This window comes from Biomphalaria glabrata, chromosome 7, assembly GCF_947242115.1.
Source record: "Biomphalaria glabrata chromosome 7, xgBioGlab47.1, whole genome shotgun sequence".
Lineage (NCBI taxonomy): Eukaryota > Metazoa > Mollusca > Gastropoda > Planorbidae > Biomphalaria > Biomphalaria glabrata.
In genome coordinates, this window is record NC_074717.1 from 45,480,411 (window position 1) to 45,507,263 (window position 26,853).

Genomic DNA, 26,853 nt, shown 5'->3' on the forward strand with positions numbered 1-26,853 from the left:
TGTTATACAAAGTAAAAAAAAAGTATTCCACGAATAAGATTACAAATCTATAAAAGGTCGGCCACCCTTGGCTTATGCGCATTTGAGTTATCTATCTTAGGTTTTCTAGATCTTATATCTAATGAAAATGTTCTAAAACTTTTGAACATCCGGTCGTCAAGAAAAGAGAAGTCATTAGTCAACAGTTAGCTAGATCAAGTTTGTTGGTCTACGTTTTGGAATGCCGGAGGCAAAATTAAGTAAAGATCATTAAGTTTACAAATGCAAGCTAATCGTTAACAGAGGTAGTCTTCAGTCTGACATAAAGGGATAAAATATGGCTTCACAAACGGAAAGAGAATTCGCAGAGTACGACTGCAACAATAGTTGGAATGAAATATTTCAGGTAATGAGGTAATGCCAATGGATGGCTAATGCCGCAGTAATCAGTAATGACTAAACTGAGTAATTTAGTAATGCCATGGTCCATGGTCCCATGGTCAGATAAGCTGAAAGGGCCAGTGCCTGTTATAATAGATCTGTATGATGCTATGATTTTAGATCTAGATCTATATTAGTAGTCTAAGTCTTACTATAAATAAGAAAGATCTATTAATCTAGATTTTCTAGACTCTAGACCTAGGGGACCTAGAGACTATATCTAGTAGAGTCAGTCTAGCGGCTCTAGCCTCTACTCTAGAAGTCTAGGGATGTGAAATAAAAAAATTATCTTTGAAAAAACAATTTTTCGTTAGTACATCATTAAAACAGCTTAACAGAACTTTCCAATGGTGTATAAATCATGACTGTATGTTAAACAATTAGAAAGTTATGATTTTTTTTTTTGTGGCGTTTTGAGTTTTGACCTAACAATAACATTGGTTGACATGGAACAAGAGAGAGGAGAGCTTGTTGCTGGGTAAGCCATCAAGACACACCCCCAGCTTAAAAGTTAAAAGGTTGTAATAGAGTTTCATAGACGATAGTTCTACTTATTAAATAAAAAATTTAATAGTAGATCTAGTATTAGTAGTAAATTTCTAGCTCACAAAGCTGATTTCATTTATGTTTATGAACTTTACTTGTTTAGAATGTAAATATTGAAGGAAATAAACAAATTATCTGGTCTTGAGCTACAAGAAATGTCAGAGGGGTGGGGACAAAATGGCAGCATTGTGATGACAGAAAATAACAAAATATTTAAAAAGTGGGATCAAAATCATCTGAAAATTATTTTTTTTCAAATGCGCTTTAAAATTCGTCACAATTTGTGCGGAGGTGTTTAGTACACAAAAACTATTGGAATATATGGAGATTATTAGGCTTTACAAAGCCTGACATGTTTTTATTTTTGTTCACAAAATTTTTCTATGCAGTCCATAGACGATCACCAAAACTGTCCATGGCCGTTATTTTCTTTGTTAAATGGCATTTTCCACTCTGTAAGTGCCACATAAGACTTACAGCGATAAAACTTGGTAGAATTATAGCCAGGCATGATATCTAATATGGAAAAAAAATTAACCTAGAAGTTGATTTTTTTTCCTAACTTCTGTATTGGTGAAAACAAGAAAGTGATATTTTCATTATAATTTTAAAAAATGTAGTTAACTTTAACTCTTTCAGTGCGGTGTTACTCTCAGCGAGTAACTTTGCTAGCGCTGGTGAGTGCGGCGTTACTCTCAGCGAGTAACTTGGTTTATACTATTTATTTCACTATCTTTTTTATGTTAAACTTTTTATTTCTCTCTTTTTTTTTAACTTCCTGGATGTGGGAGTAATTGTTCTTTGTTTTGATAGTTAAATTCGATGCAGTACCAACACGTTTTTTTTTAAAAAGACATTATGTTAATGGTTCCTCTTTTATACTTTATTTCCTGGGTCCCGAAAAATGTAAATAATACAATTTTTTAGTGCATTTGTTTATCTTTTATGAAATTTAAAGTGATTAAATATGTTTAGCATTTTTTTTTTTTAGATTTATAGATTAAATGTTTAATTAAAAGGTTAAATCTTTCAGTATATCGATTTTTTAACGAATTTTAAAAATATTTTCTTTTTCCGTACTCATTTTAATATTAATGAAAAAAATTTTTGTTTGAACAATTTATTTGATTTACTATACTTTTGTAGCCCATTAATTTTCCTGTAAAATCAAATCAAATATGTTAAAGATTATTTAATAGTTATAGTTGTTTAAGTAACTCAACCCCCCTTGAAAATTTGTGTTTTTTTTTTATAAAAAAATTTGCACTGAAAGAGTTAAAAAAAAATCCACATTAAGCATTAATTAGGCCATTTGTCTAAAGTAACGGATAACACAACTTTAAAACTTCTCACATTTCATTCAAAAGTGTTATAAATTCCAAGTGCGACATATGTAAAAAAACCACATCAAAGCTACTATCTCTACCTCTCTAGAATCTAGATTTAGGCTATCACCCACTTTACTAGACTTTAGACCATAAGCCTCTAGCCAAGATTTCTTAATTGTCCAATAATAAATCTTAGAATCCATCTTGAGAATAGGTGTAGATCTAGTTTAATTGGGCTAAAATTAAAACAATGATTAGAATCATTTCTGTTTAAAAGTCTGATACAAACTTCATTTTGTATGTAAATAATTTTTTTTTAGAGATTTAATTCTAATAAAGCTTCATTTTTTTATATTATATATAGATCTAATTTTTTTTTTAAAGATTCAATTCTTATAATGATAATAATATCTTATTTGTTCAACTCATCATATAGATCTAGATCTATATTAAATGTACAAAATGTACACTTTCCTATAAATCCAAATGAAAGGTTTATAAATAGTCTTAATTTAGTGTTTTACTGTCATGATTCTTTTTGATTTTTGATTTGCTTTTACTAATGTTTTTCTGTTCATTTTTTTTTTACAAACACACATGCACACATAATAGCTTCACAAAAAAAAAAAATTAACTTTCAATCTTCATTGGTGTGTAATACACACTATTTTAGTATGCTAATCTCAACTAACAAGGAACAGTGCCTTAACAGATTATTACCGCCCCAAAAAAAAAAGTCTTGATAAAAAATGAAATGCTGGGATGCAATACCCCTCCCCCCACTGGACCATATCGCACTGAGCATACTATACGCATAAAACAGTTGAAGGCTAACAGTATTGCTTTAAAAAAATTCAATTTAATATTAATGTTTTACATAAATTGTTTATCATTATATATAATATATATCTCTCTAGCGACTTAAGAATGAAGCTTCACTTTTAACATTGGGGGATGAGTATTCTACAAAAGATGCTAGAGAACCAGATAATCGTAGGAAGAATAGGTATCGAGATGTCAGCCCATGTAAGTATTTGTATATGGTGTCATCTATTATAATATATTAATATGGACATCACAAAATCTATTATTTCTCTTGCTGTCCTTGTTTATAGATGCGGTGATGCTACTTTTGTTAGTACTTAGATGGTGGTCGTCTTTTTAAAGCATTGAATTAGTTCATGTACTTCTGTATTTCCTACTTTAAACTATTTTAAACTGTCACTGTTGACTGAACAAGTGTTAGTTGGGTTATACATTTTATAAACAAATTTAATCTGGGATAAAAAAAAATAATTTTAATATTTATTATCAATAGTTAAAATAAGAACTTATTCTCTTCACCACTAATTCTCCAACTTTGGGGCTGTCTAAAAATATGACACAGCCTATTCATTACTATAGAAATAAATTTTAAAGCACTTCAGACAAACACTTAAAAAAAAAAAAGTGCATCCTGGTACATTTTTTTGACGTGATAAGTTTGGTCTCTTGCTTGAAAGTCTGTGCTCAACAATTTTTTATTTTTTTTTCAATTTTCCATACGATCTAAAATCTATTTTTTAAATTTTTTGTTACCTCTATTTAAACAGATGACCATAGCAGGGTTAAAATATCAGGGGAATGCGACTACATCAATGCCAGTTTTATTGAAGTACCAGAAGTCAACAGAAAGTATATTTTAACTCAGGTTAGTGTACTCCTTGATCTCAAAGAAGGCAATGTCCTCGTCTTTTGTCTTATTGAATTACTTTTTAAGTAAGCCATTACATTAATTGAACCAGTGGCAGGGCACTTTAATAACATTATGCCCATTAGCCTACACTAGATTAACACTTATGTCGAACAAAATTATTATTTTTTTTAACTCTTTCTCTCCAAAAGTATTTCCCACGTTCCTCTTCATTTTGTTCAGTAGTATTTCACTACCTTTTTTTAATAAAGCTTTAATAACAACGTTTGTTATCAGAAAATGTTTTATTTTGGTAAAGAGTTAAAGGGGAATGCAGGCTCTTTTTATATAAGACAAAGTAAAGTTTATAAAATCAAACATTAATTTAATTTAATGAGTTCAAATCAACGATGGTGTTGTCAATTAGGAGAGAAAGAGTTAAAGCATGTCTGAAATCTATTTGATAAGATAGGAACAAACTTAAAATTGTCATTGAAATAAATGTAATTTAAATAGGTAACTAAATACGAAGTGAAAAAGTTAGCACAGAGATTTCAGTTTGTTGCCAACACACTTATTGTCTTGCTGCCTTGCTAAACAAATCATGTTTTTTTTTAAAAAGTACTTTGACAAGAAATATTTTTGTTTAGGACTTGTTCCCCTTTCAGACCTTGCGATCTATGGAGCAGATGATGTAAAGTTCATCTGTTTATGTTGCCCACGGTTAATGAGGGTGTCATGTGGCCAGCGCAATGACCAACCGCCTTTACTTTTCCCCAACTAATGTCAGGTACACATTAGAGCTGGTTGAACTCAAAGGCACCCTAAAGATCTTGAAATGTAAAATCCCAGTATTTGAACAGGGGACCCTTCAAGAGTTTTACCCCTCAGCCACCATGCATTTTTATTGAGGATTATTACTCATCAAAGATCATTACACAGATAGAATTAAGTTTGTATAATTTAAAAAAATAGGTTTTTGTCTATCGTTAATTTTCAGTTGAATACAAACATATCATGTGTTTGTGTCTTGAATGTTTATCTTGAACTAAGCGTTACATTTGTACTATTCAGGGACCACTTGATCATACTATGTGTGACTTCTGGCAGATGACCTGGGAGCAGAAATCTAGAGCTATTGTTATGTTAAACAGAGTCATTGAGAAGGACACAGTGAGTGTTGCAGACTTAGCTTTGTTGTATCACAGCACTTGCATGACTTTTTTGACATCAGCACATCATGCAGTTTGTAGCACTGTGATGAAATCAAACACCTCCTAGAGTTTCTAGCAGTTAAATGGCCTACATCTAGATATTAAAATAAAAGAAGAGGCATGATGTTGTACCCATTGTTTATAGCTCTAATAAAATCATCCGACATAAAATACATAAGCCTTAGGCCAATATGAGAGCCTTCAATTCAAGAAAACAAAAAAAAAAGCCCTAAGTTTATAATAAGTGAAGACTTGCTCTAAATAGAAAACACCATTAGTAAAATGATCAAAGAGACACTCCAGAACCGAAGATTTAAAAGTAAAGTAGTACTAATACATAAAACACTTAACCATAATCTGTTAAAATACAGATACTCAGAAAGACATTTACAATAAAAATACATTTCTTATTCCATATGCTGAGAAAACTTATCTAAGTATTTATTTTTTCAACTGTCAATTAAGCGTGGAACAAGTCGTCTGAATTGACTTTTGTAACCAAAGACTTAGTAGAGTTTGAATTTCTAATTAACATGAACATAGGATATAAAAATAAGTTTAAAAAAAAATTAATTAATCTGTAATTTATAATTATAATTAGGATGTAATCATCTTCTTTTTTGAAGTAACATCTGTATTATATAAGATAAGATAAGAATTATAATTAATTGCTTTCAATCAAAAGGCTATTTTATTTTCTGATCCAAACTTGTTTGCTGTGTCTCCAGTGGAAATGTTCCCAGTATTGGCCTCTGGGCTCAGACTATGGGAAAGAAGATGAAATGTATTTTCCTGAATGCGATCTGAAGGTGACTCTGTTAAGTGAACAAGATTCTCTCCACTTTACACTCAGGACTCTGGAACTGGAGAGAGTGGAGGTAACTTTGGAGTAGCCAACTACTTTATGTTTTGGTTTAGAACTTAGGAAATAATGTATGCTTAATGCACTCATGAAAAAACTTTGTTAGACTAAACTATATGTGTACAGATTCTTTTTTTTTTTTTGTGTCTTTTAATTTAAGAGAGACAATAAAACATTCTTTAGGTGGTGGCTCTAATTATTGTTTTCAACACTACTGTCATTTCAGACAGGAGACAAGCGAGAAGTATTACATTTTCACTATACGACTTGGCCAGATTTTGGAGTACCCTCCTCTCCATTTGCGTTTCTTCATTTCCTTCATTGTGTTCGGAACACTGGCTCTTTAGAAACAGATGTGGGCCCAGCTGTTGTACACTGCAGTGCTGGTATTGGACGCTCAGGGACCTTTTGTTTGGTAGACTCTTGTCTTGTTTTGGTAAGTGGGTTTAATCTGTTTAGAATGTTAATTTGTTTTCCACATTAGGAGAGTTAATAAACTGATTGCTGTGACGTGTCTCTCCTAGGTGGAGAATGAAGGCAGCCTAGACAGTATCAATGTTAAAGAAATGCTCCTCCAAATGCGGTCTTATCGCATGGGTTTAATCCAAACTTCAGATCAGCTGAGATTTTCTTATCAAGCCATCATTCAGGGAGCCCATGAAATATTACAGAATGGCAGTCTTGGCAGTCTGTTGGTGAGTTTGCCTTTTGGAATATATGTGATTGTTGTTAATAATTAAGTAGAATCTCAAAAACTCTGGCTAAAGTTGGCCAAAGTACCGGTAAGCCCCAGTTTTTGAAAATGATGGGTTATCTGGAATTAAGGTTACAAAATAAAAATACAGTAGTGGTATATATTGTTTGTATGAGAACAGAACTGCCCAAATAACTAACAAAAAATATAAAGTACATTATACAAAAGCTGTCTATAATGTAAATTGACTGCAAAAACTGGCAACGTTTCTTGATCAAGAAATGAAAATTTCACTGAGTGCTTTACTGCGTCATCACAAAGGTATTGAAGAAAAGAAAGTCCATTACCAATTGCCTGGTCATGTGATATGCGTGCTGGACTATCGATCTTGATGGTCTCAGGTTCATACCCTGCCCACTGCCATCCCCTTTCATCCTGTGGGAGTGTTACAAATGAAATGAGGTTGCTTGTAAGAGTACCCCATGTTACATATTAATGGGGATTGATTCTAAAAGAGCACCCCACTCAATATAACAAAATTTTGATCAATTAATTTACCTATTAGCGGGTATAGCTAAAAATATTCAACTAGAATTATAGCTAGATTTAGATATTTTAGATCAACAGATCAGTGTTAAAAGTGTGCTGGCACGTTCGTCCAGAGGTGTCCCTTCTTGTATTGCCTAGGTTATTAGGTATAACCTCCAGGTATACAATTCAACTAATGTATGCAACAAAAGACTTTACAAAGTCGCAGTTAAACATATATACAAAGTTTATTTACATGAGTAAAATAAATGTGTAAATAAATGGCCATCAACTCACAGGCCGACACAACAAAAAATACTCAAATATAGTATGGCACACAGACCTAGTCATATGTTACATTATCATCACATTCTGGAGATCACACATCAGTGAAGAAAAATACAGGTCACAGGCCTCAGGTCAACACATGACCACTTTTGACCATTCTGGGGTTACAGGCCTCAGGCTGACACTAGCCACTTTTAACCAAAAACACAAAAGGGTCATGATGAACTATAGGCTTCAGGGAAACCTATGAGCCTACAAGCTTCATAGAATCCCACCTATAGACATCCGTTTGGTAAAGCCCATCTGATGATTCAATACAGGTTGAACCCCCTCAGACACAAGGCTATAAAAATATGTAAAGCCCATCTGATGATTCAATACAGGTTGAATCCCTCAGAGAAAGGTTACAAAAATATGTCACGTTTGGGAGTACCCCAGGATGCAGAACATCAGGGTAAAAATATACTGCCTGGAAATCATTTTGAGGCTATATCTACTAATAAATACATTATATAAAATACAATAATGCTAAAGATATACTTAGCCCAAAGATCTCCAGAGCAGGGCACACTTCTCCGAGTACCCCATGACACACGACCACTAACAGAAAAAATACTATTCACAACACAGGTCAAGTGTTCAGGCTGGTAACTCAGGAGCAAGTGGCAACTAAGCACAGTTTGCATGGCCTTAAATAAACTTCATAAGGGGAAACCACTCCTAACTTTACAAGTAATCAAAAATAGTTAGTTCCCCATTATGTGACAGGGAGGTTTGAACCAGGAAGTAGATTATCTTAAACTCTCAAAGAACAAACATTTTACAAAACGAAACCTTGGTCTAAATACTAGAAGGTAATTCTGACAGGCTTTAATTCTCACTAAAATGGTATTTTAGGAGCTAGAATAGTTGTGTGCAGATTTTTTTTTTCCCCATGCCAGAGTGTGGCTAAGTTATGCCAGGTTAAGGTTATGTAGCATAGAGTTGTCTGGATTCTATTGCATTTCTTACAATAAGGTAGCATAAAAAGAATTTTAATAATTGTGTACATTGAATTATATACCAGTAGGAGTACAAGTAGTCGTTTACTCATTGGATTCGTCATTTAGAGCTCTCCAACAATTGGAAACACTTACTTATTGTAATGTTTATGTGATTGCGTTCTTTTATATTTTGTTTCTCACTTCTAGTTTTCTGACTCTACTAATCAGAATCATTTAGAACATCCTCCAGAACCACCTGAAAGAACCAGTAGCCTGCGCACAGAGCTCTTCGAGAGTGAGCCCCCACCCATTCCACCCAAAAAACGCCACGCAGGAAAACCAGAAAAATACGAACTCTTTGCTGAAGAGGAAGAGAGTGAAGAAGAGTATGATAACCTTGTGGAGAGTAGATCGGATAGCCCTGACTTCAGTCAAATGGACTCTGGAAATGACCATCTGGAAGTGGGACGTAATAGTATAACAGTGGAGCACAACAGTCGAACAGGAGAAAAGGATAGTCTGCTAGAGGAAGAAAGGTAAAGTTATAGTTTGGTGACATTTAGAATTGCAAGATGACATCAACACTGTTAATCTGGTAGGAACACGTAAGAATGTGACGATGCAAAAGGTTACGAATTATTTTTCTTCATTTAGTTTGATTAAGGAACTCATGAGCTCAGATCTTATTGATTTTTTTGGGTCATCAAAATACATTCAATTAAATTCTGTAATGTGGCAACATTTGATAAGATGAACTTAACAATTGTCACACTTCTACTTTAAAATGCTTTCATATTCATCCAACTTTTTTTCTGACTAAATAGAAGTTAAACTCTTTGAAATGCTTACAGATTCTGTTATGTTTGAAATGTCATTAAATGTTAAACTTTTGTAAAAAAAACAACAAACCTGTATGCTATTATATTATATTATTATGATGGGCTGATTCTTTTAGTACACGCAACATTTACTTGAGTTTTTAAAGTAAAGCACTGATATTCATTTGGTACCTATCAGAAATTAATCCTCTTATTGTCCATTTTTTTTTAGGGCAGCAGAAGAGAGGCACAGGATCAGGGAGGAGAGAAAGAAGCAGACGCTTGAAAAACTACGCCAAATGAAAGAGAGGCAAAAGAAGTGTGAGCGGTGGAAGCCCTACAAGTCTTACTTCCGTCCAACTTTTTACTTTGGCCTGGCGGTGCTGGTGGGTGTGGCCGGTGTGTTGATCTACAAGTACATGATGAAACCAAGTGCGGCATAACTCAGAGGCACGTCACTCCACCTTCATATTCCTGGCATCCACGGCGGGTTATCTGTACTATGCTTGGTTTCTCATGCCCTTTTCAAAGATGATGTTTTTCTTTCTATACTTGTGACTTCAATATGCCATTATTGTTATATTTTTGCTACAATTTTCTTCCTGTTATTACGACTGCTCTATGTTGATTTGTAAGGTGGCAGAATTCAAGTGATGCCTGTTATTGTGATTGTAGGCTTGGCTGGACAATCTGAACAAACCAAACAGTTGATTAGAGTTTGTTCATTGCCATGAGAAACAGAGATAAGTGTTGGAAGTATTTATTCTGCTTGAAATGTTCACAGATGTAACATATTTACAATACAAATGAGCTCTTACCTATATTTGATGTAATATCCTGAACAAGAAATAATATGTATTCATATTGTACTTACAAATGTATGTATCTGCTGGGGGGGGGAGAGGCTGTCATTTGTCTAGTTAGAATTTTAGATCTAACTTGTGACATGATTATGGACCACTGGATCATTCAATGGCATTTTTGTTTTTTTGCTGCTGAGAATGTTTCTGTTCCATTGGATTATCAGAGCTCTTAAATAAATGCAACAAGAACTATTCACTACTGCTACAGATTTATTTTTTTTTAATAAAAACACATTTTTCTACACCGTTTTGACTCAATGTTTTTCTGTCATAATGTTGTAGAGATAAAGAAGAGCCAGGAATGTTAGACCTGGTTCTGGCTTATCCACTGTTGAAGAATGTCAGTAAACTTCCTTATTAGAAGATATCTTTTGTTGTTAATCCAATGTGTCATGTAACAATACTCATCCAAGTAGCTCAGTGTTTTTGAAATAGCCCCCAGAATGATAGGCATGGGGGCTAAGTTTTTCTGTCCTGTTTGATCTGATGTTTTAATGTTGCAGAAAAATGTGATTAAAGAGTTTCCTTTTGTTACAACCAAAACAAAAATATGTTTATTCTGTTCATCACTTTGGTGTCTATTTTAGTTTCATCCCTGATACACCAAAAGGTTTCTGTTTTGTTATACAACCTTTTATATTTCGATTGGTCTATCTGTATAGCCACTTTTCACTTGCTACATCCACAAAACTTGGTCACTTTGATTATCTTTTGTCATTTTCATAACTCATTTCATTTCAACCTAGTGCCTTATGATACAACACACAAAGTATCACTCTTGAATATTTTTTTTTCCCACTGGACAAACAGTAGATATAGAAGGGAACTGTTCAGTAGTCTTTGAATTGCCGTAAATACCTGTTTTAAAATCCTTGATTAGTTTAGATGTTTTTAAAAATAAATAACATGATTTTCTAGCTAAGCGCTTTGTTAATGTAGTGTATAGTTTATCCTAGAGGTGTGCTTATTAGTAAAGAGCTAGAATTCATCTAATTAGCCTGAAGCATTCAGTTTACAATTGTCTGTACAGTCACTGGAAGTTGAAGGTTATTCATTTTTAGTTCTGATTTAGATGATGTAAATTGATTGAAACAATTTATTCATTTTTAGTTCTGATTTAGATGATGTAAATTGATTGAAACAATGATTATCAAAGTGTTGTATTATCACTTTTCTTGTATATTTACTATAATTATAACATACAAACCCACACTGGCACAATTTTTTTTTTTTTTTATTGAAATTTCCAGTTATTATTAATCCTTGTTGTTGGTCTGATAAAGAAATGTTCATTGTTAATATAATCATGATGTTAAAAGTTGAATCCAAATGATGTACCAATGATTTTGAATGTAGTTGCACACTTTTATTGTTGTTGATATTGTTTCTTATTCACAAGCCTGACACTACTTCTTAAAATAGTTATTAATACATTTTTTGCTCTTGTCCAATTCCATTTCATAGCTACACCTTATAAATATGTTTTTTTTTTATTGTTTTTTTTTTTTTTGTTTATTCTTCATTATGTTTAATACGTGCTAATGGTACACATTAAATTATCGGCAGTCACATACTGGTAGTACAAATGAAATAATGGCCATTTAATATTAACATGACTTTAAACCAGCATGGGCTGAAAGAAAACAGTATTGGTCTTGTTCCTGTCAACTCAGAGAGCATCTATGTATGTAGAGTTCATATGCCAATGTGTAGAAAGAGCTTTAATTTACTCACTCCTAAGTTTAGGCAGACTTTTTGTTAGATGCTTTTTTTTTTAAATTATTTTGTCCTCACAGCTTGCCTCCCTTGTTCTTGTTTACTGATGCAGCAGATATTTACAGTCAAAATATTTCCAATGTATTTTCAACATAAGCTCTCACTTCCCTTTGTACATGTATAATGAATCAATGTTAAACTTTGTATAAATATTCAATTCTTCTATCAGATTTTCTGTATTGAGACTATAGAATTAAAAAAAACAACATTTTCTTAAAATTGCTTTTGTATGCCATGTATAGTGTATCTTGATGCTGCTGTGGACCTGTGGGATTTCATGTTGCCTTTATGCAGTCAGCATAAAAAAAGTCACATTAATGTGAATGGAAAAGCCACAACTTCTAGCCAATGTAGTGATTAAATAAAAACACAACACATTCTCCTGTGGGGTATTATAAAAGATATAATTGTATACTACAGTTTTTTTCCCCCAATGTTCCAGATATCACACATTCTATTACAAGAGTTCAATGACATGCTTCAGGCACATCACTTTCTTTGGCTTTAGTACAAGTGTCATCACTGGCATGATGCTCATCAGAATGTTCACTAATTTCCTGATTTTCTATTGGAGATGCTTCATCAGATAGAACCACTGGCAGGAGATCACCACACGCCACAGAACGGGCACAACCAAAGACATGTCTGGAACATTTCAATAAAGACAAAGAAATAAGTTTGACAGTTACTGGTGATGGTGACACTTACACATTCCATTTCATAATGATTAGAATAAACTTGCAATCAAGCTCTATAGAGGCTTAAATGAAATCGCTAGCTTCAACAAACTTACCTGTCAAATTTATTTTTATTTACAACGGTGCGCTGCAGTTGCCCGCATGGAAGACACAAGTGAAGGTGAGTGTGTTTGTGAGCTCTGTTCTCTTGGAGTACACGAGGATAGCACTCAGCTGGAAGGAAGAGTTCCACAATTAAAATCTTAAGGAAGAGTTCCACAATTAAAATCTTAAGGAAGAGTTCCACAATTAAAATCTGAAGTAGTATGCAATACAAATGAAAGCCAAATTTAAGTCTCTGATGAGCTAAACAGTTAGAACCCACATTCTGCTATGTGAAAATAAGATCCAAATCTTAAAATAACCAACACTAAATACACCCATGGTTAGCCTTGTAATTGTGTGTTTGAATTAACTTGGTTGTTTAGCATGACACATCTTTAAAAATTTACAATCAACCCAGCACGTCAGCAGTACGTCAAAACTTTTCGGAGTCCAAAAATTGGTGAAGTCAAAAACTAAGGTTTCCAGTTCAAGTGACGGAGACAGTGAGAGCTCTAATGATAATATACATCTATATCAACAGGAAGCAATAAAAAGGTGGGAGGGGATAGGAGCTAGATCCATAGTATGAAAAGCTGTGTTCAGTTTTAGGGAACAGGTTCAAGGCCTAAATAACATTAAGATTTAAATGAATAGTACGTATTCAAACCATTTTGATTTTTTTTTCCATACATGAATAGATACATATATAACATGAAACTTTGAGTGACATTTGGGTGTGGCCAGTGTGTCGTCATTTATCTATATACCAAGCAATTTTTCTTTTAAAGAAGCCTTTTTATAAACCCCAACCCCAATTCCTTAATGCTTTAAAGTACCATAACCAGTCGGCCGCCAAGTACCCAAAACATTGTGAGTATGGTCTGCCAAGTACCCAAAAGAATGTGTCTATCACAGGCTATCAAAAATTGGTAAGATAATGTAAGAAACATAAACCTACTGTTGAACAAATTAGTTTTGGACTGATCAACAACAGGTCAACTCAATATTTTTCTTCAACAGTTCAACTAAAGATCAAATTTACAGTATTTTTCTTGGACTGATCAACTACAGGTCAACTCAATATTTTTCTTGAACAGTTCAACTAGAGATCAAAGTTACAGTATTTTTCTTGGACTGATCAACACAACTACAAATGATCTAAACTGTGTCTCAAAATTCTACCTTTATTTCTGGCTCCTTTTTTAACAATGAGATAACTGTACTTGGTTAATTGTCTGGGTTTTTCTTTCTAAAAAAAAACACAAAAATTTTGTTTCATTTTAATAAACAACTTTGTCAAAGTCAATCTTATGAAAAATGTTAAACCAAATGAAAAGCATACATTTGTACACCTACATCTGTGACAGAAGTCCAGATTGGTTCATTCACTATACACTCGGTGAAACAATGTGTGTTTTGGGATACTCTTGGACATGGTTTGTTGTGGGGACACTTCAGAAAAACAAAATAACAATGTCATATTAGCATTACAGGACAACAAGTTTCAAACAAAGAAAATATTTTTTTTTCACTAGATTCATCATGTTGAAATTTTATGTAGTCAAAAACTGTACATACTGGAGCAAATATATGTCCGTGTAATTTCTCTTCTGAAGGGTCAGTGAAAACCTGATAAATGAAAAACAAAATAATTAAAAGGCCAGACAAATACAAACACTTTAGTTTTAATGAAGCAGTTTTTAAATGATTTTTTGTCTGATGTGAGTTGTAACCATACTTTGGAGTGAAAGTACTTTTCTAAAAATAACATATGAAGATAGTGAAAACAGTAGCTTACAACTTTAACATATGAAGATAGTGAAAACAGTAGCTTACAACTTTAACACTAAATCAGTCACTGAGCATTGAAAAAAAAGTATTTATCAACACACTATTTCACATTCTTTATGTAAATTTTAAAGTTTAATTGGGGGTTTTTTTAGCAATAAGACATTTCAGCCTTTGAGGTCAATTGTGGAGTCCAAAAGAGGCATAGCTGCAAGTTTTAAAGAACTTATAGTACAAAAAAACCTGTCCATGAGTATAAATCCAGCAATTAAAGTGACCAAATAACCATAAATAGACCAAATTACCTGTGTCAGATAGTCTCTAGCCTCATTAATAAGTGTGAAACCAGCACCTGTTCCATTTTCTACTAGTACCTGGAGAGTCGATACAAAAAAATGTAACCAAAATATATCAAGATAAAACCTAAAGAAAATAATGTAAAGTTTAAAACTCTTATAAAAATGCACATTATGACTTGACTTGTGACTTGAGTGACTAGAGAAAGCTGCTGACTTTATTTTCTTAAAAACTTGCAGATTCTTAAGTTTTAACAAAATAAACAAAACACAAATCATTCATGAATCAATCACTTTCTATAAGACAGATCAGTATTACTTGTTTTGACCAAACTGAAAGACTGTCTGAGGCCCAGGCAGACAGGCCAAGGCTTTAAAAATACAACCCTGACAACTTCTACTAAGAAACAGTAAAACACAGCCACCCCACAGCAAATAATATTAGTGTCAGTAAGACAGAATCAAGGCATGACTTGCAAGAAATAAATGAAAAATGAGTCACAACCAACTAGAGACACATTTAGACAGTCTAAAATAATTTCTTCTAAAAAAAAAATTTTAACTGCTAAATATACAGTAAATTCGACAAAGGGAATATGTCTTTAAAACTACTGTTACATCTGAAGAAAACCAGAACAGAATTAGACTGCCCAGTGGTGGGGCAATAAATTACAAAACAATCTTTCAATCAAAAAGAAAAAAGAAATAGAAATACAAGAGCAAAAAAGGAAATTTGAAGCAGTAATGTACAACTTTTTCTGACATTTATGTCACAGCTAAAAAGAAATCTCATGTCCAATAGAACCAAATGTCTCTGAAGTTTTATAAAATACTGGTTTCGCAAACGGTCACAGCACCCTTAGGACAAACTTCAAGGGACAGATGAGATGAACATTTCAAAGGACTAGAAAGCACCAAATCATAATTCATAATAAATCATAACTTGGGCATCACTCTGAGTACACCCTTGTACAGCAAACATTGGTCTTAACTAGAGGCAAGAAAAAAAAATCTTCTTTCATGAAGATGTGGACAGTCAGACAATATTAGCTGCAAACATTGCTATTAATTTTTACTTCCATCCTGATTTATAACCGTGACTCTAGTCATGACTTACCAAGTAATTATCAGCCATCTCCCAAAGGTTGTGTACTAGTTGTAGTCTGTCTTGGTACGTTGGCTTCTCTATCAGCATGTTGGCACTCACCACTAGGGAGAATTTATTCTGTTGGTTTACAAGAGAAATAGTAAGTGCTAGTACCCAAACATTTTTAAACAGACTAATTATTTAGTAAAAAAGAAAAGTCCCCCTTTCAGACCTCGCGATTTATAGCGCAGATGATGTAAAGGTCATCTGTTTCTGTGGCCAACAGTTAACGAGTAGGGTGTCATGTGGCCTTTACCAGGAGTTGGACTGGTTATCAGAGGCTATGTAGATGTATGCGTAGTATAGGTAGCAAAGTGTTTATAACCATCTCAGAATTTACTTAAGAGACACAATAACTTGTTTTTAAATGATAAAACACAATAACAAGTCCACCATTAGTTAAGGAAAACCAATACACACTAACAAAGGACATATCTGTCTAACTAGAGTGACACTCTAACGGTACAACATACCACTGCTACTCCTGTAACACTGAAGTGTCAGACTTTGTAAATACTTTTATTTTCATTTGTCCATCAGATGGCTCAACTTATGAAAATATACTTTAGAAGGACTAAAATGTTATGTACTAAAATTAAAAACACAACTTTTTTTTTAAATAGACCTTCTTCTTATCTTATATAATACAGACGTTACTTCAAAAAAGAAGATGATTACGTCCTACGCGTCATGCATTTAGTCATGCATATGCATTCAATTAGGTGCACTAAAAGACTGGCTTCAAAAGAAAATTGTGCAGCACTTACAAGCTATTCAAAACATCTTTAGATCAAGGCAAACAAAATTCAACATTATTATGAATCAATTTTCTTTTTAGTACACCTTTTTTTAATTAAAATTTTTATTTTCTTATTAATATATTTAAATGAATTTTTTTTTTTAATTCTGTAAAGTATAAAAACAGGGTTATCTAACTTGGTTAAATCAATATTAGAATATGCATGCCCTGTTTAGGACCCCTCAACTCATGAAAACAAAGAAACTAGAACAAATGAAAATAGAGCTGTCAAATTTATAACCAAAGAATATTCACATTTGAGTAGAGTAACACCATTAGCAAAATCAATTAACTTAGAGACACTTCAGGACAGAAGAATAAAAAAGAAAGTAGCTATACTACATACAACACTAAACCATAATGTAGAACTACGAAAACACAACCTAATAAAATACTCAGAAAGACCTAAAGGACAAATTTGCAAAGTGCTCCTTCTTTCCTAAGGGAATGGGTTGCCTGAATCAGCCAGGAAAACCAATAACTTGAGTTTAAGTCTCTAATTAACTTTCATGATTAGACTGATACAAGGATACATGTAGGACATAATTATTTTCTCATAAGAAGGAATGACTGTATCTTATAAGATAAGAAGATAAGATAACTCACATTCTTAGGGCTAGGCTCATTCAGTCTAAAGTGAACACCTTTTATACTGAACACTTGACTTTGTTCGTTAGCATCTGGAATAGAGAAAATATGTATAGGTAACTTGAAATCTGAACACTTGACTTTGTTCATTAGCATCTGGAATAGAGAAAATGTGTATAGATAACTTGAAATCTGAACACTTGACTTTGTTCATTAGCATCTGGAATAGAGAAAATGTGTATAGATAACTTGAAATCTGAACACTTGACTTTGTTCATTAGCATCTGGAATAGAGAAAATGTGTATAGATAACTTGAAATCTGAACACTTGACTTTGTTCATTAGCATCTGGAATAGAGAAAATGTGTATAGATAACTTGAAATCTGAACACTTGACTTTGTTCATTAGCATCTGGAATAGAGAAAATGTGTATAGGTAACTTGAATTCTGAGTTTTTTCACTAGGAAACATGCTATAATCAATCAGGAGTTTTCTCATTAGCTTGTTATGTAAGTTAGACATATTTGTTCATAAAGCAGTTGTAAATGCTCAAATAAATTTGACACTGAGTCATTAGATAACAAGTCCAACTTCAACTGAAAATCAAGCCTGCAAGTATTTTGCAATTTAAATGCTATTTGCAACAAAGATGAAATGTTACAATTTGTATAGATAGTCAAAAGAGAATGTTTCTACACTGTAACTAAAAAACCTAAAAAAAAAGTTTTTTTTCTTTTCCTGGTGAGAATTTGAGGACTAGCTACTATAGACACATAGCTTAGACCCTGTTTCCTAACCAGCTTCTATAGACACATAGCTTAGAACCTGTTTCCTAACCAGCTTCTCTAGACACATAGCTTAGGACCTGTTCCCTAACCAACTTCTATAGACATAGCTTAGGACCTGTTCCCTAACCAGCTTCTATAGACACATAGCTTAGGACCTGTTCCCTAACCAGCTTCTATAGACACATAGCTTAGAACCTGTTCCCTAACCAGCTTCTATAGACAACAGCTTAGGACCTGTTCCATAGCCAGCTTCTATAGACACATAGCATGGGGACCTGTTCCCTAACCAGCTTCTATAGACATATAGCTAAGGACCTGTTCCATAACCAGCTTCTATAGATTTTGATTCTTTCAAAAGTAGTTGAAAAAAAGTCGTTATTTTAATAATTATTTGACATCATTTAACTGTGGCACAGTACAAAATTGTGACATTAAGTAAAAGTCAGTACCTTCCAGGTGTAAATATTTACCTTGTAACAAAAGTTGTGCTATTGTGTTCATATGGACAGAGTTATCAACACAGTAGTATTCCCCAATAGCCCCCCACAATTTATCTGCAGCCCTGAAACAATGGATAAGATTATTTGATACAAAACAAATGTAAAGTTGTCCTCGAGAACAAAAGTAACAAGATTAAGAAAAGAAACAGACAAATAAAAGCTTGTCATATCAAGAAAAACAATAATAAAACAATCATGCATCGTAATGTCCATAACACTTCACTACCATACAGACAGACATACATATGGTTACTAACATATAGACATACATATGGTTACTAACATATAGACATACATATGGTTACTAACATATAGACATACATATGGTTACTACCAAACAAGCATAGATATGGTTACTTACATACAGACACATGTTGTTACTATCATACAGAGATACATATGTCTACTAACATACTGTTATAACCCTATTGGCGGCGCGAAAGGGTTAACTGTGTGTGATTAGCTGACATAGGTGTCTTGAAGTGGGATTTCCTATGGCTTCTGTAAAACTGCTAGATGAACTGAATCTGAAAGAACTGAATCAAGAGCTGAAATGGCGAGGACTGAAGTACTACGCAAGGAACAACGAAACTCTTAAAGAACGTCTCTGGCAAGCCCTGGTGGATGAAGAGGAAGATCCGAACACGTACCTCTTTGAACTCGAACCCGATGTGGTAGAGCTCTTGATCACATTTCAAGAACAGATGTTGGCTGGCTTTCAGAATGTGATCAATGGTGACTCGCAGAAAGAGACAGATGAAGAAACCAGAGAAGAGACCAAGACCAATAGCTCAATCAACGCTTTTGCTGCAGAAATGAGTGCCTCCGTCAGCCAGACAGAACAAGACAATGTTGTGTCTTACCCCAAGCTTGTAGCTGAGGACATTTAAGACATCTGTCAATGCTGATGAAAGGAACTCAAATCCTGATAGCAGCACCCAGATGTTTGGCAAGAACTTTACATGTCAAGCTTCGCAGGGAGAATGCAAACTCCAAGAAACCCTAACAGATGTTTGTCCAGCTGCCCAGACCAGAGAGAGAAGTCCTGTTGGTGTTCTGAAGAATGCAACGAAACCTGATGCAGCAGTTGGTGGACTTCTGCAAGCAGAAAGTCATCGACAAGGTCTGAACCCAACAGACGATTGGTCTACTGACAAGATTCGAAGGAGAAGCCCTGATGGTGGTCAGGGAAGTCAACTAGAGCCTGATGCTGAAGATGATGGACCTTCGCAAGTGGAGTGCTGCCAACTTGCTCCACTAGTATGTCCTCTGGACAAGGCTGAGGATGATCTGTGCCACTACTTCCACTCCTGTGGACCTGAAACCCATTCCCAAAGCCCTTCTCTTGACAGAAAGAACTTGATAGGCCAACGATCCTGTTGACCTCGGCCCTGACATCATATCCCTCCCCACGTGTTAAGTGGCTGCGCTCAGTAGTGGACGACAGAAGAAGGCGAAGTTTGCTGAATCCAAAGTGGATGGTGATGCGACCACGATGCCAGAGCAACCAGGTGAAGGTCAACTGGAGAAGAAGGAGAAAGAGACATACGCAGAATACAACGCAGATGGCTCCATCGAGATGGCAATATAAGCCCATTGTCGCCCCCACCGATAGACGTCCTCCTGCATTGATTCACCTCCACTGCCCATGTCGTGTGATAGATTTTGTTCGGGACGGACAAATTTGAGAAGGGGGCAGTGTTATAACCCTATTGGCGGCACAAAAGGGTTAACTGTGTGTGATTAGCTGACATAGGTGACACAGGCCAGTAATACAGTTTAGCGTGCTATATTGAAAGGCAAGGAACAGTACTGGCATGAACTTTGCACGTGAATAGCGCCCATGTTATGGTCATCTTATCATAGGCTTGCGCAGACCAGAGACACAGTGTGTAAGAAAGCGGCAGTTCAAGACCGGAGAGCGTTGAGACCGGGACTGTTAGTCGGCCATGAAGTCGGTCCTGGTGCAGTCCTCCAGTGAAACGTATGAGTCCAGGAAGAGACAGTAGAGTTTATGAGTTTAGTACAGTGATATACAGTCTAACGTTGTAGTAGTTGATTGTGTTGCCAATTGTGTCATATTGGCTGTTTTATTTGACCCTTATTAAAGTACCAGATTATTTGGAGCCTTGTTGTCAAGTTCTTGATGTGCTGATGTGTTGTATTGTGTTTTAGCAGTGTTTACGTAAGGCCTGATTAGGAGAGAGAATCGTAACAATACAGATATATATATGGTTACTAACATACATATGGTTACTACCATACAGACATACTAATGGTTACTACCATACAGACATACTTATGGTTACTACCATACAGAATACTTATGGCTACAACAAAACTTGTGCACAGTACTGTAACTGACCAGATGGCTGCTCCGACTTTGGAACCAAAATTATAAACAGACATGGGCTTGAAGTTTGAATCACGTTTAGAAATCTGTAAAGAAAATATTCCAGATAACACATAAAGATTACAAACTTTTCAGTGTGCTCAACAAAAATAATTTTTAAAGTGAAATTTGTTCACTCTATCCTGAAGAAAATTGATCAAAACATAAGTTTCAAAACAAATATCTTTTTGCTTCAATGAAAGGTATGAATAAGAATAAAATCAGATATTCTCTTGTTAAGTGAGAAAAATTTATGTATTTTTAAATGGTTAAAGAATCAAATCATATTCAACGATGTGCATATTACAAATGTTGAAGCCCTCACCTCAGTAAAACACTGCAACAATATTGAGTAGTCTATAGCCATACAGCCAAGTAAATATATGTACGAGGAAAAAGCATCATATCTGTAGACAAAATATAAAACAATGAAATACATTCTAGACTGTTTTGTTTACAGTAAATGTACGACAAAACAGTGATACCTGACTGTGATGACTGTATTTGTTAGTAGATCAAGGTTTTTAAAAAGAATTTTTTTTTTGTTCTGATTAAATTGCTTTGTTTTGTTAGGTTGTGGAGTTACAGTCATTAGCCAGTGTTCGAGACCTGAACTTTAGAGCTAAGGAGAAAGTTTGTTTTTTTTAACATTTGAGTCATAGTCTAACTCTAATGTATTTTTACTGTGCTGATATTTATAGTTATATGTTCTTTTCCTAATAATTCCCAGCAATAAATGTTCAGGAGTCCACAACAACAGCTTTTGACTCATAGAGCTTTCTAAAAAAAGTGCAAGAAATGGACATGCAAAAAAAAATTATTTAAAAATTTTATTGAATAGGCCATGTCAGAAACTGATAAACACATAAATATAACAAAGAGACTAAACTGAGCCAATGTTTATGAAAATATCACCGCTGCTGACTTACTGAATTGGTTTCCAATGGTAAACAATTTTTTTTAACCTAGTAAAAACTTTTTTTTTCATGGCATCTCTAGCATTTTCCAGTTCCAAACCATGCAAGTCATCTGGAATTTCTCCCTCTGGTGAGCATAATGACATAAACAATCTATTACCACATTTTATTATAAAATATGATTCCATTGATTTCAATAACAAATAGTAATATTAGCAGGGAATCTAAAATTCATTTAACCACCTGGTTCTATAGCTATATTATTTAAGAATATAAAAACATGTATAAGTAGAGGTTTCTTAATGATTAAATGATTAGGCTCTGTTACATTGACCCCATTGCTACGTTAAGTCATTGCTAAAGAGTTTGGTTACTATCCAATTTCACTGGACAGATTCAACTTGTTCCACATATCTGATCATTGAAGAAATTCTTTAACGTGATGGTTTGAGAACAAATTCAAAAGGACAAAAACAATTTAATCACCATGATAGATCATGGTGTCCTTGACCAGGGAAGTTCAAAGGTTCCTTGAAAGTTGTGGCCCCTCAAGGTCAACCAGCAAGCAGTACAATAATGTGAAATTGTAAGCTCTATCATGTCCTGCGGGATCTATCATGATTTGTGGGATCTATCATGTCATGCGAGATCTACCTTGTCCTGTGGGATCTATCATGATCTGTGGGATCTATCATGACCTGTGGGATTTATCATGTCCTGCTAGATCTACCATGTCCTGTGGGATCTATCATTATCCTGTTGGAACTATAATGTCCTGTGGGATCTATCAAGTCCTGCTGGATCTATCATGTCTTGCTCAAGTGAGAAAGTACAGTTTAATTTTTTTGTATCCAATTTCACTGGAGGGATTCAGCTTGTTCCAAATATCTGTCACGTACACTGTATCTATATTTAGCAATAGTCTATATTTAGCTTGTCGGCAGAATTTTAGCTACCTCGGGAAATTTTCTATCATGTAGCAGGATCATGTTCAGAATAAATGTGATTGGTTTTGAAATATTAATTATAGTACATTGAGCTGCATTTATTGGTTGGCATTGCAATGAGGGGATGTTAGACACGTGACAACGCTATACCCGGGGAAAGGTTCTAGATTTTTAGTCAGTCTTGTATGGAACGTGTTAGAGAGAACATGTACTAGAGTTTAGTATTAGAACTCAATTACATTATTGTGTAGATCAGTTATTTTATTCAAGTACATTTAACCATTGTAATTATTTGTGAATAGCTTTTTCAAGTTCTGAATTAAAGTAATTGTTTTAGACGAAGAGAAGTTTCTTCACTGAATATAATAAAATACTTAGATCGTATTGTCAAATAGTAACTTCTAGATCTAGATGATCCTCTTATCAACTGGCAACTTCTAGATGATCATCTTATCAAATAGCAACTCCTAAATGATCATCTTATCAACTAGCAACTTCTAAATGATCATCTTATCAACTGACGATTTCTGAATCCTCGGCAACCACGATCATTGCTAGTGCAATATAGTTCAAGTATAATCGTAACATCTGGCACCATCTTAGATTGTGACACAGCACAATTGATTGATCGTGACAATATCTGATCCTATTAATTTGCAATACCCAATGAGCTTGTAAGTACATAACTTTTTAAATTGAAGCCATTTGTAACATTTTGTCATGAAAATCTTTCTTCAAATGAATAAATAGTTTTGTCCAAATTAATAAACAAACAGCAAACTATTAAGTTACTTCAAGCGTAGTGACAATTTAGGCAATTTACGCCTTTTGTATTGTTTTATTGTACCGCTCAAATGGTCTGAAAGGGGAACTTTACTTTTACGTACTACCTGCATCTTTCAGTACTAGACAGTATTTAAAACAATGTTATGCAGAAGCCTTATGTTTTATGGTTAAATGTTATAAATATGAAAAATACTTGAATGTATGGTTGCATATTTTCTGCATGATAAGAGATTTAGAGAGGGCATATCTCCATTCTCTTATTCAAATTTATTGTCCTGAAAGCTTGTCCGTGTGTATGAAAATGTGTCAACATAAACTGACAGTAAAAATATCTGAAATAAGAAAATGCTTGAAAGTGCCACATGACGCAAATGCTTGAAATTTACCAAGTTTGATTAAACCAAACAAAAAAATCCTAGTCTTGATTATAGAACACATTTAAAACATTGGATAAACTGGAAAATATAAAAACAATCACTAGAGAAAACAAAACAAAACCTTTTGCTACAATCTTTGCCTCAATCTCTCTGGCTTTCTCCGTTAACTCTCTGTCACTGACTGGGATCTGTCTGTGCTGAAGGTAATGATTGAGTTTCTCTGTTTCAGCTTCCATAGACTTGACTGGATATTCTGTCAGTGATAGAGATACTTTTTTACTACAAGTTTTTTCACATTGTCAAAACCACAAAGAAAATAATAACATTTGATAATAATAATAATAAAATGTCAAATATAAATTTTGTATTGACTGAAGCCAATGACCAGCCTCTCCTCACATCCTCTATGGATGAGACATAGTCATGACTGAAGACAGGCGGCCAATGATCATGTAGTTTACATGTTAAGACTTTAAGCATAGAATCATGGCGGAAAATGATAATTTAGTTATGTAGTTTACATGTTAGACTTTAAGTATAGAATCATGACGGCCAATGATAATTTAGTTATGTAGTTTACATGTTAGACTTCAAGTATAGAATCATGACGGCCAATGATAATTTAGTTATGTAGTTTACATGTTAGACTTTAAGCATAGAATCATGACGGCCAATGATAATTTAGTTATGTAGTTTACATGTTAGACTTCAAGTATAGAATCATGGCAGCCAATGATAATTTAGTTTACATGTTAGACTTTAACCATAGAATCATGGCGGGCAATGATAATTTAGTTATGTAGTTTACATGTCAGACTTCAAGTATAGAATCATAAGTATGATGACAATTTAAATGTGTACAACAAAACTCACTTTCTAATAAAATTTTGATTGCTTTTATCAAACGAGACGGTAACTGAGATCTGTTCCTTCTGATGGTGCCAGGGTGACTTCTGTATCTCAGTTCTCCACTTTTAGTTGTACCATTCTGTTCTAACAGAGTCGCCACTTCAGGGCTCACTTTTGTGTGTTTTGTCACAATATTTCCAGGTGAATCTGTTGAATACATCTAAAACAAAACAAACAAGAATTTTGAATGAAGTTTTAAACCACACAAAAAATTAAAATGTAGCTAATTAGTTGTAGCTCACAATATAGACAACAATTTTTTTTTTCATTGAGCTTTCAATAGAATAAATCAATAGCAGAACTTCTAGAACTAAACAATCTATATGTAGGGCTATTTAAGCCTATCTTTATGTTTTATGAAAGTAACCTCAACCCTCATTATACAAAAAACAACTAACTCAATATTGATTTCCACAATTCACTCATATTTGTTTAGTAACCTTCTATCAGATTTTTCTTTTACTGAAATTTAGATCCCAAATACCCCAGGTAAAAAAATGTGCAGGAGGTCAAGGGTCAAACTGTTCTGACAGTAATATATGAATATGAGAATTGTTGTATTTTTGCATTTAGACTTTTAGTGTCTACCCTTAGCCTTAGAGACCTGCTAGAATCTAGAATGAACCTAACAAAATTTGTTGAAAGACTCAACTACCCACTACAGTGATAGATAATAATTAGATCTATAAGATGCTGGAAAGCATTTTTATTCCATTTTACATAAAATGTACACGTTTAATAATTATTCAGATAAAATGATAAGGCTATGATAAGCTACATCTAGGCAGCATCATCTACTACTAGTACTAGTCACTAGTCAATCTAGTCTATACTTCTCTAGTTCTACTTCTAGTCAATCTTAGTTAGAAAACAAAATATAGACCTAGATTCTAATTATAGATCTAGATCTTATTTAATTAGATCTAGATCTAGTAATTATTTCACTGGAAATCACTCATTATCATTCACTGAGACTACTGAGAGTGAGACTGAGGTCTGAATCAAGACAAGTGAATCAAAATTATTTTTTAGTTTTAGTTTTTAGCATTAGCATTTCACATTAAAAATGTAATGTTTGAGTGAAACTGGTGTAAACATTGATGTACATACTTTTAAATGTGACATGTTAATAAGGAAATTTTGTATGCAACATGTATACTTTTCAATAAATCTATTTCGTTGAAAACCGAGAAATAAAGTGTGTCTCAAGGAGGCTGACATTTTGATTTAGAATGTTTCCCTTGAAGGGAAATAACTCCAAAGTCTTAGCAGGAAAAAAAATCTCCTTCTCTCAAGCACCACGATCAAAAGATTGGGGGGGGAGGAGGGATTGGGCCTATCAGATTATATACATCCTATTTAATTTAGATATTTATATATCAACTCCTGTATTAAGAAATAATTAATTCTTTCCGGCGCTCTCCCGTATAAAGGCATTGTTGGAACCATGCTGCTGAATATAAAATGCTCTAATAGCACTAGGGAAGAAGGAGTATTAGTACAAATTTGTCCTAGTAAATGAACGAGGAATGTGCCTTTATCTTTGTGTCTTTCTGAGTAGGCTATTCTATTAGATTTTATTTTTGTATTTGAAGATTATGGTTCAGTGTTTTTTTTTTTGTGTGTAATTGCTACTTTACTTTTGAGTCTTCTCTCCTGAAGGCTTTCTAAATTTAGTGATTTTACAAAAGGTGTTACTCTAATCAAATGTGAATATTCGTTTGTTATGAATCCCATTGCTTTATTTTGTGTCTGTTCCAGTTTTTAAAAATGTTTTCTTCAGTTGAGGGGTCCCAAACAGAGGATGCATATTCGATTATGCTATTGGCCTAGCCAGGGTTAAA

The 26,853-nt window shown here is 33.9% G+C and overlaps 2 protein-coding genes and 1 long non-coding RNA gene across 4 annotated transcripts; 1 reads left to right on the forward strand and 2 right to left on the reverse strand.

Moving 5' to 3' along the window:
• Positions 1-105: 105 nt before the first annotated feature.
• LOC106065766 (tyrosine-protein phosphatase non-receptor type 2-like) lies at positions 106-10,434 on the forward strand. Of its 2 annotated transcripts, none has more exons than XM_056035115.1 (9): positions 106-385; positions 3,212-3,320; positions 3,887-3,984; positions 5,041-5,139; positions 5,909-6,058; positions 6,269-6,478; positions 6,567-6,737; positions 8,743-9,071; positions 9,586-10,434. In XM_056035115.1, exons 1-9 carry the CDS (start codon positions 317-319, stop codon positions 9,794-9,796), a joined length of 1,446 nt encoding a protein of 481 aa, XP_055891090.1. In that variant the 5' UTR covers positions 106-316; the 3' UTR covers positions 9,797-10,434. The 2 variants fall into 2 exon arrangements, with proteins under 2 accessions (XP_055891090.1, XP_055891091.1); XM_056035116.1 differs by having other exon boundaries at positions 8,764-9,071.
• Positions 6,566-8,510, reverse strand: LOC129927236 (uncharacterized). Its single transcript, XR_008778865.1, has 2 exons — positions 8,093-8,510; positions 6,566-6,856 (listed from the first exon to the last, which is right to left on the reverse strand). It is a non-coding gene; the product is annotated as an uncharacterized LOC129927236 (long non-coding RNA).
• A 1,943-nt stretch (positions 10,435-12,377) lies between the features above and the next one.
• LOC106064051 (methyltransferase-like protein 17, mitochondrial) lies at positions 12,378-26,257 on the reverse strand. Its single transcript, XM_056035114.1, has 15 exons — positions 26,120-26,257; positions 24,974-25,169; positions 24,222-24,353; positions 22,003-22,117; positions 21,399-21,480; positions 21,047-21,120; positions 18,652-18,743; positions 17,411-17,484; positions 15,976-16,083; positions 14,868-14,936; positions 14,353-14,403; positions 14,131-14,226; positions 13,957-14,023; positions 12,786-12,903; positions 12,378-12,637 (listed from the first exon to the last, which is right to left on the reverse strand). Exons 1-15 carry the CDS (start codon positions 26,228-26,230, stop codon positions 12,460-12,462), a joined length of 1,563 nt encoding a protein of 520 aa, XP_055891089.1. The 5' UTR covers positions 26,231-26,257; the 3' UTR covers positions 12,378-12,459.
• Between the last annotated feature and the right edge of the window lie 596 nt (positions 26,258-26,853).